This window comes from Mastomys coucha, unplaced genomic scaffold (assembly GCF_008632895.1).
Source record: "Mastomys coucha isolate ucsf_1 unplaced genomic scaffold, UCSF_Mcou_1 pScaffold22, whole genome shotgun sequence".
Lineage (NCBI taxonomy): Eukaryota > Metazoa > Chordata > Mammalia > Rodentia > Muridae > Mastomys > Mastomys coucha.
This window is the reverse complement of record NW_022196905.1, coordinates 254,018,503-254,032,904: the sequence shown is the minus strand read 5'-3', so window position 1 is coordinate 254,032,904 and position 14,402 is coordinate 254,018,503. Positions and strand designations below refer to the sequence as shown.

Sequence of the window (14,402 nt, the reverse complement as noted above, 5' to 3'; positions counted from 1 at the left end):
GCACCGCTCAGTGAGCCCCGCGCGCATTCTGGGTCCCCACACCCTTGGCGCCCCCATCCGATCACCTCACTCGCAGAGGGACAAAGTTCAGTCAAGTTGGGCACCGGAGCGTCAGATTCAGGGAAGGAAGACACCCGGCTCCCCCCCAACAGCCACGAAGGATGCAGAGGATGGGTCAAAGATCGAAAACTGCAAGACAAATGAATGCACTTTGTCAGGGTGCGGGACCGGCAGGGGACAGGGGAGTTCTGGCGGATCTCTGCAGCATGAGAGCTGCGTTTCAGGCCGGCAGGCCTCTCTCGAACTCCGAAGAACGCAAATCATCCTCCCAAGTCCTACCGGATTCCAGCCGCCCTTTTAGTAAACTCTGTCCCTTGGTGCACTAAACTTCGCACCGGCCGTGGGGGTAGGGGGGTGTTGCTCCCTGGCTGCGCCCCAGCAGCGGCGCCGCAAGGGTTAAGCCAGCCTGTCCCAGCTGACAGTCAGCTGATTGGGCTGTGATTGACAGCTCCGAAAAGTTTCCTTGTTTCTATACTATTATGCTAATCGCTGCCGCTCTCGCCGCCTCCCATTGGCGGAGAGTGCCAGTCAATTTCCCATTTGAGCCTGACGTCACGGGTGCTATAAAACTCAGCAATTGCTTTAAACTCTTCTCGCTGGATCAGAGGCTTTAAAATCTTTTTTCATCTTGGAGCTGTAGCTCGGGCTGCTCGTCCGCTCGGCCTCTCCCCCCACCCTTCTGCTCTCGGCCTCGCCTTGGCCCAGGACTTTGCAATTTTGCTTTAAAAAAAAAAGAAAGAAAAGAAAAAGCAAAACCAAAAGAAAAAAAAAGGCAAGAAAGAACTAAACTCCCCCCTCCCTTGCCTCCAGCCGGCCTGCACCTCGGTCTTGCACTTTGCACGGAGGGAGAGGGTGAGAGAGAGAGAGCGCGCGCGCACGCGAGAGATCCGGAGAGAGAAAAGAAAATAATAATAGTAACCATAAGAGCCAGGCAGAAGAAGAGAGAAGCGTGAAGTGTTAACCTCCCTGGTGTGGAGGCCCGTGCCTCCGGGACAGCCACCCGCCGCGCCACACAGCCTGGGAGCAGCCGCCGCGCGCGCCCCGCCTGCAGCCCGGCCGGCTTAGGCGAGCCCTCCTTATGCAAAGCGCGCAGCGGAGCGGCGAGCCGGGGACGCCGCGCACCGGGCCGTGCTCCTCCGGCATCCTCTCTGCCGCTGTCATCGCCACCGCCACCGCCAGCAGCGGAGGACCTTCCCGAGCCTGAAGCGCCCGGGATCGGAGCTCAGGGAGGCGAGCAGGCGAGGAGGGGCCCGGGGCGAGCGGGAGAGAGAGAGAGCAAGAGAGAGAAAGAGAGAGAGAGCACATTGGCGTGAGCAAAAGGGGGAGGGAGGGCGGGCGCGGGGGGCTGCGGGCAGGGCGGGGGGTGTGTGCACGCTGAGCTTTCGGGCCACAGCCACCGCCGCGCGAGCTAGAAGCGCCCTAGCCCGGCAAGCTGGCTCACCCGCTGGCCACCCAGCACAGCCCGCTGGCCCCTCTCCTGCAGCCCATCTGGCGGAGCGGCGGCGGCGGTGGCGGAGGCAGGAGGATGGCTTCAGAACTGGCAATGAACAATTCCGACCTGCCCACCAGTCCCCTGGCCATGGAATATGTTAATGACTTCGATCTGATGAAGTTTGAAGTGAAAAAGGAACCGGTGGAGACCGACCGCATCATCAGCCAGTGCGGCCGTCTCATCGCCGGGGGCTCGCTGTCCTCCACCCCCATGAGCACGCCCTGCAGCTCGGTGCCCCCGTCCCCCAGCTTCTCGGCGCCCAGCCCGGGCTCGGGCAGCGAACAGAAGGCGCACCTGGAAGACTACTACTGGATGACCGGCTACCCGCAGCAGCTCAACCCGGAGGCGCTGGGCTTCAGCCCGGAGGACGCGGTCGAGGCGCTCATCAGCAACAGCCACCAGCTCCAGGGTGGCTTCGATGGCTATGCGCGGGGAGCGCAGCAGCTGGCCGCGGCAGCGGGGGCCGGCGCCGGCGCCTCCCTGGGCGGCAGCGGCGAGGAGATGGGCCCCGCCGCCGCCGTGGTGTCCGCCGTGATCGCCGCGGCCGCCGCGCAGAGCGGCGCGGCACCCCACTACCATCACCACCACCACCACGCCGCGGGGCACCACCACCATCCGACGGCCGGCGCCCCGGGAGCCGCGGGCGGCGCGTCCGCCAATGCGAGCGGCGCGGGTGGCGCGGGCGGCGGTGGCCCGGCCAGCGCCGGGGGCGGCGGCGGCGGAGGCGGCGGCGGGGGCACGGCGGGGGCGGGGGGCGCCCTGCACCCGCACCATGCCTCGGGCGGCCTGCACTTCGACGACCGCTTCTCGGACGAGCAGTTGGTGACCATGTCGGTGCGCGAGCTGAACCGGCAGCTGCGCGGGGTCAGCAAGGAGGAGGTGATCCGACTGAAGCAGAAGAGGCGGACCCTGAAAAACCGCGGCTATGCCCAGTCCTGCCGCTTCAAGAGGGTGCAGCAGAGACACGTCCTGGAGTCGGAGAAGAACCAGCTGCTGCAGCAGGTAGACCACCTCAAGCAGGAGATCTCCAGGCTGGTGCGCGAAAGGGACGCCTACAAGGAGAAATACGAGAAGCTGGTGAGCAGCGGCTTCCGAGAAAACGGCTCGAGCAGCGACAACCCTTCCTCTCCCGAATTTTTCATGTGAGTGTGACACGCGATCCCAGCTAGCCACCTTGTTAAATGCTCCGTGGGGGTCCCGCTCCTGAGTGGGCTTGCTAGTCGCAGGGCCACGCTCGCTCGCCACCACCTCGCCCCCCTCCCCTGGCGAGTTTGCTCCCCTTGGCCCTGAACACACACACACACACACACACACACACACCAAGCTTGTGGTGGTGGTGGTGGCTCTTTTGAATTGGGGAGGGAAAAGGGTGTCTGGCTCATGGATTGCCAACCTGAATTCCCCTGTAACTTGCTAGCTTGGTTGTTTTGTTTTTATTATTATTATTATTATTATTACTCTTTTTACACCGCCTGCCCAACACATACCCTGGACTTGCACAAGGGTCAAAGATCTGAGCAGCATACTTCATGTAGGACATAGCTCACCTTTGAACCCGGCCATCAATCGCCTGTATATTTTTTTTTCTTCTTCTTCAGCTCATGAGCTGGTGTTCATTCTCTGTGTGTGTGTGTGTTTTATTTTGTTTGGGTTTTCTTTTTTCTTCTTTGGTTTTGTTTATTATTACTATTACTAATTTTTTTTTTTTGGAGCTTGCTGTGTTTCCCAGCCTCTGCCCTCTCCCTCTGCACCATGTTCTTGACATAAAAGAAAAAAAAAAAAGAGCAGGTTTTTTTTTCTCCTCCTGAGTTCTTCTGATTGAGCTTGCAAAGGAAAAAAAAATGTGAAATGCTATAGACCTTGCAGCGAGCTGAGTTCCACGGTTTTTTTTTTTTGCATTGTTATGCTAAAACAGAATGAACTAAAGCCACTCCTGAACCTGCCACAATCAAGCCTCCATCAACCTTCTGGGTGTGACTTGTGAGTTTTGGCCTTATGATGCCAAATCTGAAAGTTTAGTCTGCCATTAAACAACAAACAAACAAAACCACAAAAAACAAACTTCCTCTCATCTCATGCATTACGATGCTTGCTACTTTGTCTTAGCAACAATGAACTATAACAGTTTCAAAGACATTATGGAAAAGAGACATTATATTAATAAAAAAAAAGCCTGCATGCTGGACATGTATGGTATAATTATTTTTTTCCCTCCCCCCCCCCTTTTGGCTTGGAAATGGACTTTTGAAGACTTAGCGCATGACATCCATACTTTTGATTTACAGCCTCATGACTTTTTTGAGTTCAAAACAACAACAGAAAAAAGTACAACCCAGAGCCTTCCTTCCCTTGAAAGTTTGCTTCTACTCCTGACTGCTTTGAGTTACCATGAACTTCAGCCTCCCGTTGTAAATGCACTGAAGGCATTCCTTGTCAAAGATAGCAGAATGGGCTACAAATTTATATGGCAAATATTATAGGATATTAATTAAATGTTTTCTTTTTAGAAGCAATGATGCCTGCTTTGGGGCACTTTAAATTGTGCTGTTGCCAAAAGCAGTCTAAAAATTTTCTTTGAAAAGAAAGAAAAAAAAATGCCCCAATTGATTTTGGTTTGTTTTGTTTTATTCTTCTTCATTTTTTTCTTTTCTTTCTTTTTTCTTTTTTTTTTCTTTTTTTTATCTTTTTTTTTCTTTTTGGCTTTTGGCTTTTGGCTTTTGGTCACTGTCAAATGTGGAATGCTATGGGTTTCTAGTATATAATTTAATTCTAGTTTTTATAATCTGTTAGCCCAGTTAAAATGTATGCTACAGATAAAGGAATGTTATAGATAAATTTGAAAGAGTTAGGTCTGTGTAGCTGTAGATTTTTTTAAAGACCGATGCACTAAATTGTTACTGTTGTGATGTTAGGGGGGTAGAGTTTGCAAGGGGACTGTTTAAAAAGTAGCTTCCGAAGCATGTGCTTGCAACTTAAATACAAGTTGGGTATGTGTAGTTCTTGCTATACCATGGACTGTATTGAAAACCAAAGTATTAAAAGGGGAAATGCCCCTGTTTATATCTGTAGGGGTATTTTACATTCAAAATGTATGTTTTTTTTTCCAAAATTAAAGTATTTGGGACTGAATTGCACTAAGATATAACCTGCAAGCATATAATACAAAAAAAATCGCAAAACTGTTTAGAACGCTAATAAAATTTATGCAGTTATAAAATGGCATTACTGCACAGTTTTAAAGTGATGCAGATTTTTTACAGTTATGTTGTGGTGCAGAACTGGATTTTCTGTAACTTAAAAAAAAAAATCCACAGTTTTAAAGGCAATAACCAGTAAAATGTTTTTCAGGGACTGACATCCTGTCTTAAAAAAAAAAAAGAGAAAAAAAAGGAAAGAAAGAAAAGTAAATCTTACCACAATAAATATAAAAAATCTTGTCAGTTACTTTTCTTTTACATATTTTGCTGTGCAAAATTGTTTTATAACTTGAGTTACTAACTAACCTCGCGTGACGTTCTACATGCTTCTTTCATTTTCAATTCTGGTTATATCAAGAGAAAGAATAATCTACAATAATAAACTGCATTTTTTTGATTCTGTTCCGTTTCTTAGTGTACAGATTAACTGGGTCCCATGTCTTGGAGCTTGGATATGAAATGCAAAGTGCATTCTCTTGGATTTCTGAACAGGGAAGTTGGAGGCAGGAATTCCAGGTGGAGGAGATTGACACCATATAGTCAGTAATAATATTTAATATAAATACAAATTATGACATTTCAATTTTTGTCTTCACAGATCTTAGTTCTCTAATAGGCTGACCTAGTTTTTTAAAAAAAAAAAAGTGTGAAAGAGGGACAATGATGGAGAAAGATAGACAGACAGACAGATACACACACACACACACACACACACACACACACACACACACACACACGGAGAGAGTAGTACATTGAAGCTTTCTGAATATGACTCTAAGCTTCTGACCAAGGAACATGGCTAGAGGGATGGGGACCAGCAAGTCTGGCTCACCAGAGGTTCATGGGAACATATGCATTTAATGGTAAAGATAAATAATTCTTGCCATTTGGCCAAAAGTGATTATTTTTTCTTCTTCCCTTACATGTTGTGATTTTCTTGTTGGCCCAGCCCTGGCAAGACTAAACACAAACACTTTGCACAAATCAAAGTTGTTTGATTTTGCTCTTTTATTTTTTTTTTAAATTTTTTTTTTTTAACTTTTCAAGTCACTTCTCTTACATGGGAAAAAGAAAGTCTACCATTAGTACACAGACTTTCCAGTTCAGACCAGGTTTTCTCTGTATTATCTAACTACATTTTGAATATTCGAAGAGCTGTCTTCAAGCATATAAGCTAGAGATAATTGCATATTACATGAGTCCCCAAAATATAAATATAGAAAGAAAATAGTGTTTTCATGGGGTGAAGGCTGCGCTCTGGTATATCGCTGTTTGCCCCCAAAGCAGGTTATGAATGGGGTCTAATTGAATGGTCACTTGGGAAAAAAAAATCTCAATTACCTTCAGTTGAATTCCTAAACCCTGACCCATTTAAAACGGACACAAATTCCTGCAACCATGTTACAAGTACAGGGCATTTTTCTCTTTTGGTAGGCCTCCCTGGAAGTTAATCCCAGAGTAGACAAAGCCAACACTGTTTTTGAAAATATAGCTAAACACAAATGACTTTTATCTTATTACGTTTTCAATTCTTTTTCTTTGAAAGAAAAAAAAAAACAAAAAACAAAAGAAAATAAAACAAAACAAGATAATACTGCAACCCACCATGCAGGCCTGATTTCTAAGGAATCAGGTAGTCCTTCAGGCTGGTGAATTCTGGCCCCTTTCTCATGGGCCTTGGTTGGCAAGTCTTTTGTGCAGAACACAAGACATTGTTTACACTTCCTATATTGGCCTCACTTGGTAAGCTTGAATGTGAGTCCCCAAAAAACTTAGTTTTTCTTGACAGAAATCTTAATTGCAAAACTTCTCTCCTATGCTGTAAGTTAGCCGTCCTCAGCTTTAGAGATTTTTTCATCCTCTGATTACAGCCAGAAAATAGACACATATCACCAGTCTGGAGAAGAGAAAATGGGTATACCATTTGGACCCAAAGCTCGGCACCAGAAGAAAGAGTTTAGGAAAATATATTCTTAGACTCAAGAGACATTTGTAACAGGATGGCTGCAGTTGTTTATCAAAGAGTAGGACCTGGGTTGGGGGAGGGGGGAGAGAAGTAATAATATAATAGTTAATCATCTTGATAGAGTTCTATAAAGCAGTTCAATATTAGAAGCCAGTTTGGGCCCCAGACACTAGAAAATGAGGCGGTGCCATTAGAATAAAAAGGAGGCAGAGTGACTGGCTCGAAGGAAAAGTTAACCTCTGATGAAAAGCACTTTTAGACATGATGAGACTTCAGAAGACAGTACCAAGCAGAGGTAAACACAAAAAGACGTATCTTGTCCAAATGCCCATTAGAACGGATAGATTCCTAAAGTTTCCAAACAAAGGAAAGAGAAAGAGAAAGAAATGGAATAAGAAAGTCTCGCTTTCCCCTTTCCCCTGCATTTGTCTAAATAGTGTTAAAATTCCTTTCATTCCAATAATGAAACAGCCTACTGGCAAGTTAGAGTCATCAGCAGGATATGCCACATTTGGGAAGCCCAGCCGCATGTGGCCAGTGTGTTCATAAAATATGGGGTGCGCATAAGATGAATGGAAGCTGTCCATTTAAAAATATTGTTTGTGATTCTGGAGAATGATTTCCATTACATGTCCTTCCTAAAGAAAAATGTGTTAGAGAAGAAGGCTAATGAATATGTAGCCACCATACTAAAGATTAAGTAACTACACTCCTTGTCTGAAGGACTCGCAGACTCACAGGAAAAGACCTCTGCCCACTTATCCGCGTATCAGTCACGCAACCAAACAGGTATGATAGCCTTCAAGCTGGAACAATTGTCTTTAAAAGAAATCTATTGGAACTAGAACCTCCGTGCGTGTGCGCGTGTGCATGGGTGTGTATGTGTATAAGTATGTGTTATACAAACATCTGTATAAAGAAAAATTTCCCAAAAGCAAATAGCTAGCATTTTAAAAGCAAATTCAGGCATGTGCATTCTTGACAGTATATCTTCATTTTTCATTGTTTTCCTGGCAGAGAATTATACTATGAAAAAAAAAAGGAAAGAAAAGAAAAGAAAGAAAAAAAAGAAAAGCAAAAAGCAAAAATTTGACTTCTCTCCCCAAACCCATGTTAGGGGCAGCAGCTTTCTGTGAATGGGACATCTTAGTTTTTCAAGGTGTCCTGGTGATACGAGTATTGGCTGGTGTCAAATGTGTCATTTGTCAGACATAGCTGTAAATGAAACCAGGGTGTGGTAAAATACAGTTAGGTACACACCTTCCGGTGCTTCTTCTACACATCCCCATATATAGTGTTTTGTTCGCCGAGACCCTCAACAAAAATCACTTCCTTTTAATTTCCTGGCTTATGTATATTGCCCCTTTTCAAAAATTTTTTTCATAAAATATCCAATATATTAATTTGTTAACATCAAATAGTTCCAACCTCTCCCCAACTGATAAATCTACCATGTAGACATTTACAGCTTGGTGCCTGAGCCGCTGAGACCCTTTTCCACCCAGAAACTATAATGGGAGATGCTGTTTTTGCTGAATGTGTCTGCTGCTAACACCCTGTTCTTTCCTCCCCTTTACCTTTACCCTAGCCCTTTTTATGTGGTAACATCACTTCTAGATTTTGGGGCTTTTAAATCGGACTTCCTCTGGCCAAACCACCAATGTTACTGTTAAAAGCATTCAGAGGGAAGAATGGTGGTCACCTTCATGCAGCTTGGCTTTCTAGCCAGGCTCCCTGCATTGCCTTGTCTAAGTCACAGAAAGTTGCTTGTGATGCATCCCAAAGCTTAAGAGCACAGACAGAATATCCGAGGGCTTTGTTGTCTTACCCTTTTCTAATTAAGGGAACCTTACCCCCTTGCTTACGAATTCTTGGCTTGATAAAATACTCCTGATGTCTATCAGACCAATCGATATTTTTAAAAGTCTGATTGCAGCTCTGACATCGTTTGTTTGTTTGTTTGTTTATCATGAGTGACAGCATCCAGACATCTGATCACTGCATCCAAAAACCTCACACTGCCGCTCTGAGGCTTTAATGCTCCTACAGTCCATGAGAGAGCCATTGGAAGTCAGCACCCCCCCCCCCCAACACAGCCCACTTTGGAGGGCTGGTTTGCAGGACTTCCCTCTGTGATTGACTTACATTTGATTATAAAAATAATAATTTTCACCCTTTCTTGAAAGAGACAGTATTGTGTTATTTTGGGGGGCTTAGGGAAGTTTTCTCTGCAGTTGAAGGCTGTGGTTTCTACCACTTCAATTTATTCCTCAAGATACTGAATGAATAATATAGTCTATGCTTTCCTACAAAACCCTGAAGTTTATTTGTGTTCTCGATGTCCCAACTCCAGGATAGAGCAACCATAGGGGACAGAGACAGAGTCCAGGGTCCTGTTACTGAAATCAGGATTTGTTTTTGGATTTGTCTAAAACAAGAAAAGCCTTACTCCACTTTCTCAAGAGTTGGTTTTTATCGCTTTTAATACAAATCTTTAAAATGCCAACATTAAAGGGCCCAGAAAGGGGGAATTCTCTCCAGCCATTTCTCCATCCACTCCCGTGGACAAATTTGTCTCTCTCTGGCATTTTAACTTTAGCCAGAAGTTGGAGACATGATGAGGGACTCAGCTGGTAGAACTAGCTCATGGTTGTTGGGGACATAAAGCAATGCTGTCTTGAGACAAACTGGGGGTCCTGTTGCCCTCTGGAGAGGAGTGACAAGAGAGAAGAAAGCAAGATTAGACTGCTCTGTACCAAGAATAGAAAAGCCTGGTCCCTACAGCCGCTGTAAGAAGTGAGAAAGGATGGAGACTCCAAAGGCATGAATCCCCAGAATAAGTAGTTGCAGGAGCTTTCACCTGCTGAGTGGTCAAAGTCAGTAGCAGTGCACGAGTAAGGCAGGACTCCTTCCTGCTCTGCTCCATCAACAGCACAGTATGTGCACACAGGCGTTTTTGTTGGTTTGCTTTTGATTTCGTTCTGTTTTGTTTTGTTTTAATAACGATCCAAAGGGGAAAGAGAGCTTTGAGGAAATCATTAGTGTCTTAGTCTCTATTGGAGGGAGCATTTACAATGTATTTAGTTGTTTGTTTGAAAGTGGTAACATTTTGGACCAGTCAGACACTTTATCCCAGTATGTGTACAGATATTGCTAGAGGTTTTATGACATCATAACAGCTTTTGATCGGTTAAATTTGAGAGGCCTTTGTGTGTGTGTGTGTGTGTGTGTGTGTGTGTGTGTGTGTGTGTATGTGTGTGTGTGTGTGCAAGAGAGAGAGAGAGAGAGAGAGAGAAAGAGAGAGAGAGAAAGAGAGAGAGGTTTGTCCAACAGAACAAGGCTGAGATAGAAAGTGCATAGAAATCAGATGTTTATATGAATGTTCATGAGTTGGATGGTTTTAAGAAACTCCCCAAACACATTTTCCAGAGGGAGTCCGTGATAGGAATGTTGAGTTCCTCCCTGAAATCAGAGGGGGCATCTGCTGAGCGCCTCCTCCTGCATCCAGCACAACTCAACTATTTTTTTTCTCCCGTTTGGTTAAATCACAAATACCCCCCCACCTACCCCCCTCCCCCACCCAGAAGACTTTAGATTACAACATAACATTCCTTCCCTCTGCACAAATTTATCTTGAATTTTTAGTAGCCCACGGGAAAGGGACATTAATTCAAGAAAGGGGACTGGGGTGGGGTGCCTCCCTGCTGTGGAACCAAAAGAGCAGGAGGAAAGGAAACAGTTCTCATAGTACAGCTCTCACCCACCCTCGCTCCAAGCCTGGCCTGACTGATTCTGTCCCTAGATTTCCCGATTGGTATCTATGCTGATTCCTAGACTTGCCTGCTTCCAAACTGAGCTCTCAGGAGAAGGTATTCCCTCATAGTTGGTCCAAGGAAGCCACCATACCCTGCAGAACTAGGCAGGGAAGAAGAAACTGTCACTATCACTGTCAGCTGTCAAGAACAGATGTGGCCTGCAAGTCAGGACAAGGGTACACATGCATGCCCTTTTTACAACCCATATTTACCCAGGTTCTGTGTGACAGCATCTACTTGTGGAAACCTCCAGAAGTGGCCCGGATCTCCTGTGGCAACTTTAGCCAAAGAAACCAGAACCCTGAAGGCCTCAAGACAATGGAGCATTTTAATCAAGGCTTTTAAAATGCAGAGGGAAGGAAGGCTCCCTGGCTGCTGGGGAAGGAATTCCTGACAAAAGCCAACCTTGACCTATGACCTCCAATTGCCTAGGGTCATCTCAGGTCATCCTTAGGAACCCTCCCAAGAAGTTTCTGATAAGGGACAGACAGATCCCTTAGCCCCGCCCCCTTCCTCAGATTGCCAAAGGTAGTGAGGCTCTTAGCACCAAGTTTTGGGACCCTTACCACCTGATTCACGCCCCATCCAGTGTCCAACTCTTGATTGTCAGCACCCTCCCCTGTCATGTCAGTCACACAAGGCCATGAGAGAGTCTCCCTCCAACCCTCCCCCCCCCCGCACCCCACCCCTGTTGGGGCAAGAATGATTTTCTAGCCAGGAAGCATTAACCCCACCACAAGTCATCCTGAGTGAAGTGTACATTCGACAAAGGCAGAGAGCAAAGAAGTCCAGCTATCTGTAGAGAACTGAACCTAGCTAGAGATGCTTGGTTGCCCAAAGCATAAAGCTCTCTGTAGCCTGGCACGAACAGAAAGGCAGGCAGGGAAAAGACTGAGAGTGACCCCTTTCCCGGGGCCCACACACTCCTCACCATACCACAGAGAACCTCCACCAGCCTCCGCCATTGATACATACAGCAGCCACCTAGCTAGGCTCAATTCCTAGCCAGAACTGAGGGGAGCAGAGTGCTGGATCTCTTCAGGGCCTGGCTGACTGAGGAACAGCAGGTAGGAATCTGCTGGAACCACAGGACTGTCCTGGAAGCCAGAATGGCTGCCTGTGGCCAGTGACTTCCTGAGGCCACCACAAAGTTCCTCCCTGCCTTGCCTGTAGCTAAGGGCCTACAGGAAGCTGGTGCATGTTTGGGGACCAGGCATCAGCATCCTCTCAGAGATACCCAAAAGGCATCCTGCTGCTGGGAGGGTCAGTGGCAGCCTCAACCAACAGCCTTGTCCCTGGGACCCCTGCTAGGCCCAGAGCCAGGGTTCCTGCAGGGAACTCTGTTGTGCTTTGGAATCTGGCTGAAGTTGTCTGAGAGGATGACTCTGGGGGGAGCAAGCCTTCCGGGCTGAAAAAAAAAATACCCGTGGAGCCGTGGAGCTGTGGAGCCAAGCTGCTGGACCTGGGAGGGGAAAAGCATGCTGCCAGAGCCTCTTCATCTTACCTTGGGACTCCACTCTATCTCCCAGCACTCTGAAACTTTCTATAAACAAGATGAGCATTTCGGGAGCTCCAGAGAGAGAGAGCATCTGTATCTTTTACTCTATTAACTTTGTAGGGTTTTTTTTTTCTTTTTCTACTTTGATTAGACAGAAAAAAAAAAAAGAAGTGGTGACAGGACTTCAGATAGTCTGTTGAAAAATCTTTAAAGTCTCTCCTTATGCTTTGGACTTTTCATGGTCTATAGTTTTTCCTGTGCCCCCTTACAAGAACAAAGCCAGATGAACATGTTTTCTTTCTCCAACAGTTACTTTTGCTTTTCTGGATTTAACACAACTCCAGACAAACTGCAAATACCTAGGTATTGTCTCCATAGGATGGATGGAGTTTGAAAAGAAACATTTGGGGATGGTTTTGGCTCAGGTAGCCACTTTCTAATAGGTTCTGGCCTTTGGGATGGGCGCATGTCTGCGTGAACAGATATTCTATATTTTGCCTCTCTGGCTTTCAGTGGAGGGACTAGCCACAATGGTGAATATTTTGAAATCAAAACAGCAATTATGCATCACAGGCACTCTTAATAATGTTAGATTATTTTAAAAATCATTTTTGACAGGACAGAAAAATAGAAAATTAAAAAAAAAAGGCCCAGTGGTAACTATACCATACCAAATGGTTACCTAGTGGTAACTATACCATACCAAATCTGTTTTAAAATCTATATTTGTGCCAATCTGTTTTTAAGACAATGAACCGAAAATGTCCTGGCATCTGCCATTTATCTATGTATTTGACCCCTTTAGAGTACAGAAAGCCATGTACAGATAAATCTGCAGTTTCTACTCTATGAAATTAAAATGGTCACAGGGGCAGAGCTCATCTGCCTATTTGGCCCTGCAGGAGCGGAACTAAGCTTGCTTCAGCTTGTCTTAGAAAAAATCCTCATCTATGAAAGACAAGTGACATCCTCCCCACACCTAACTAGGGCCACTGTGAGACACAACAGACAACCTGTGACACGTTTTCAAGGTGCACTTCCCACTCTCTGAGACACAGAGTGTGGTATGAAGGTATCCAGCCCCTTTGAAGTATTAACTTGAATATTCATGTTTCCTCTCATGCTAATAAAACAACCTCTTCAGTGGGTAAGGTAAGAGGCTCTATGATGTTAGCCACCTGGCCTTGATACAAGGTCATGGTCCAGCTCAAAACTCTCCTCTCTCACTTTTATCAGAGACCCTCTGGGCCCTCATTCCTCCCCGGGGACTGGTTTAGGCAAAAGGAGTCAGAAAACAAAACAAAACAACAAATGCACTGGCTTTTGTACTCAGTTCAGGTGTGCAAACACCAGAGCCCTCTGCCCCTGAGCTTTGGAAAGAAAGTGCCCAGATAATCCAATAGGTTCCCCAGCTGGCCAGAGCATAGAGGTCATCTTGAGGAAAATGACACCAACCATCTAAAATGGACAGCTTCTTTATGAGATTTCAGGCAAGATGCCAAATATTGCATTTAATGAAGCTGAGGCTTTTTCTCCCAAAATAACAGTTACTATCAATGACAGGGCCAGGAAGGACAGTGAGTGGCAGTGGTGGTGGCAGAGCGGGGCGGGGGGGTCACTTTTGCAAAGCCCACATCGAATTATTGCTTTGTAATATTTTTCAAAACTTGTAAAATGCCCTGCAAGTAATTGGGCTCATGTAAATCCTCCTTGTCAAATCTTACCATGTTTGTTATATCCCCAAAGGGTTGACGCCGCCGATATTCCTTTCGTGGTCTCCTCTGCTTCAATCTCCTTCCATTCACTCCGCATTTCTATGAGAATCTATTGTTCCTAAGGAATCCTTTCCTTTTCCCCTTAGAAGAGAAAGTTGTCCTAAGTGGGAAATTTAATTTTTAATATTTTCTTTTGTTTTGAGATTAACTATCAGAACTTCCAGTAAGGAACAGTTTATCTTAATGGTCCACTTCCAGGTTTTGTGACAATTTTAGTGTCTTTCTTGTTTCTTTTTTTTTTTACCCCCCTCTTCCTTGTAAAACACACACATATTTGGGAATATATATAATATATATATGTATATATATTATATATATTTAGTTTTCATATATATATATATATATGAAAACTTAACAAGTGTATCTTAAGGCTTTTGATGCATCACACTGGAAAAGACAAATGAAAACATGATTAGCTTCTGATGGCATTGGCAGGCACAAAGGGAAGGACTCATTTATCCAAGCACAGTCTTACACTTCAGATAAAAAGTGTTCGAAAGAATTAGAGTTTTGGAAGCCCAGTGACAATTTAAGTGAAGATTATGCGTTCAGCTACAGCAGCCCATGGCATCAAGCATCGAGCTGACATTCTCTCCCTC

The 14,402-nt window shown here is 45.6% G+C and overlaps 1 protein-coding gene across 5 annotated transcripts in view; it reads left to right on the top strand.

Moving 5' to 3' along the window:
* The first annotated feature begins 641 nt into the window (after positions 1–641).
* Positions 642–14,402, top strand: part of Maf (MAF bZIP transcription factor) — a 361,015-nt gene continuing 347,254 nt past the window's right edge. For all 5 annotated transcript variants that reach the window (XM_031341511.1, XM_031341514.1, XM_031341513.1 and 2 more), the window contains exon 1: positions 642–2,694. In XM_031341511.1, coding sequence (XP_031197371.1) covers positions 1,586–2,694 — 1,109 coding nt within the window. In that variant the 5' untranslated portion in view covers positions 642–1,585. The remainder of the gene's footprint in view (positions 2,695–14,402) is intronic.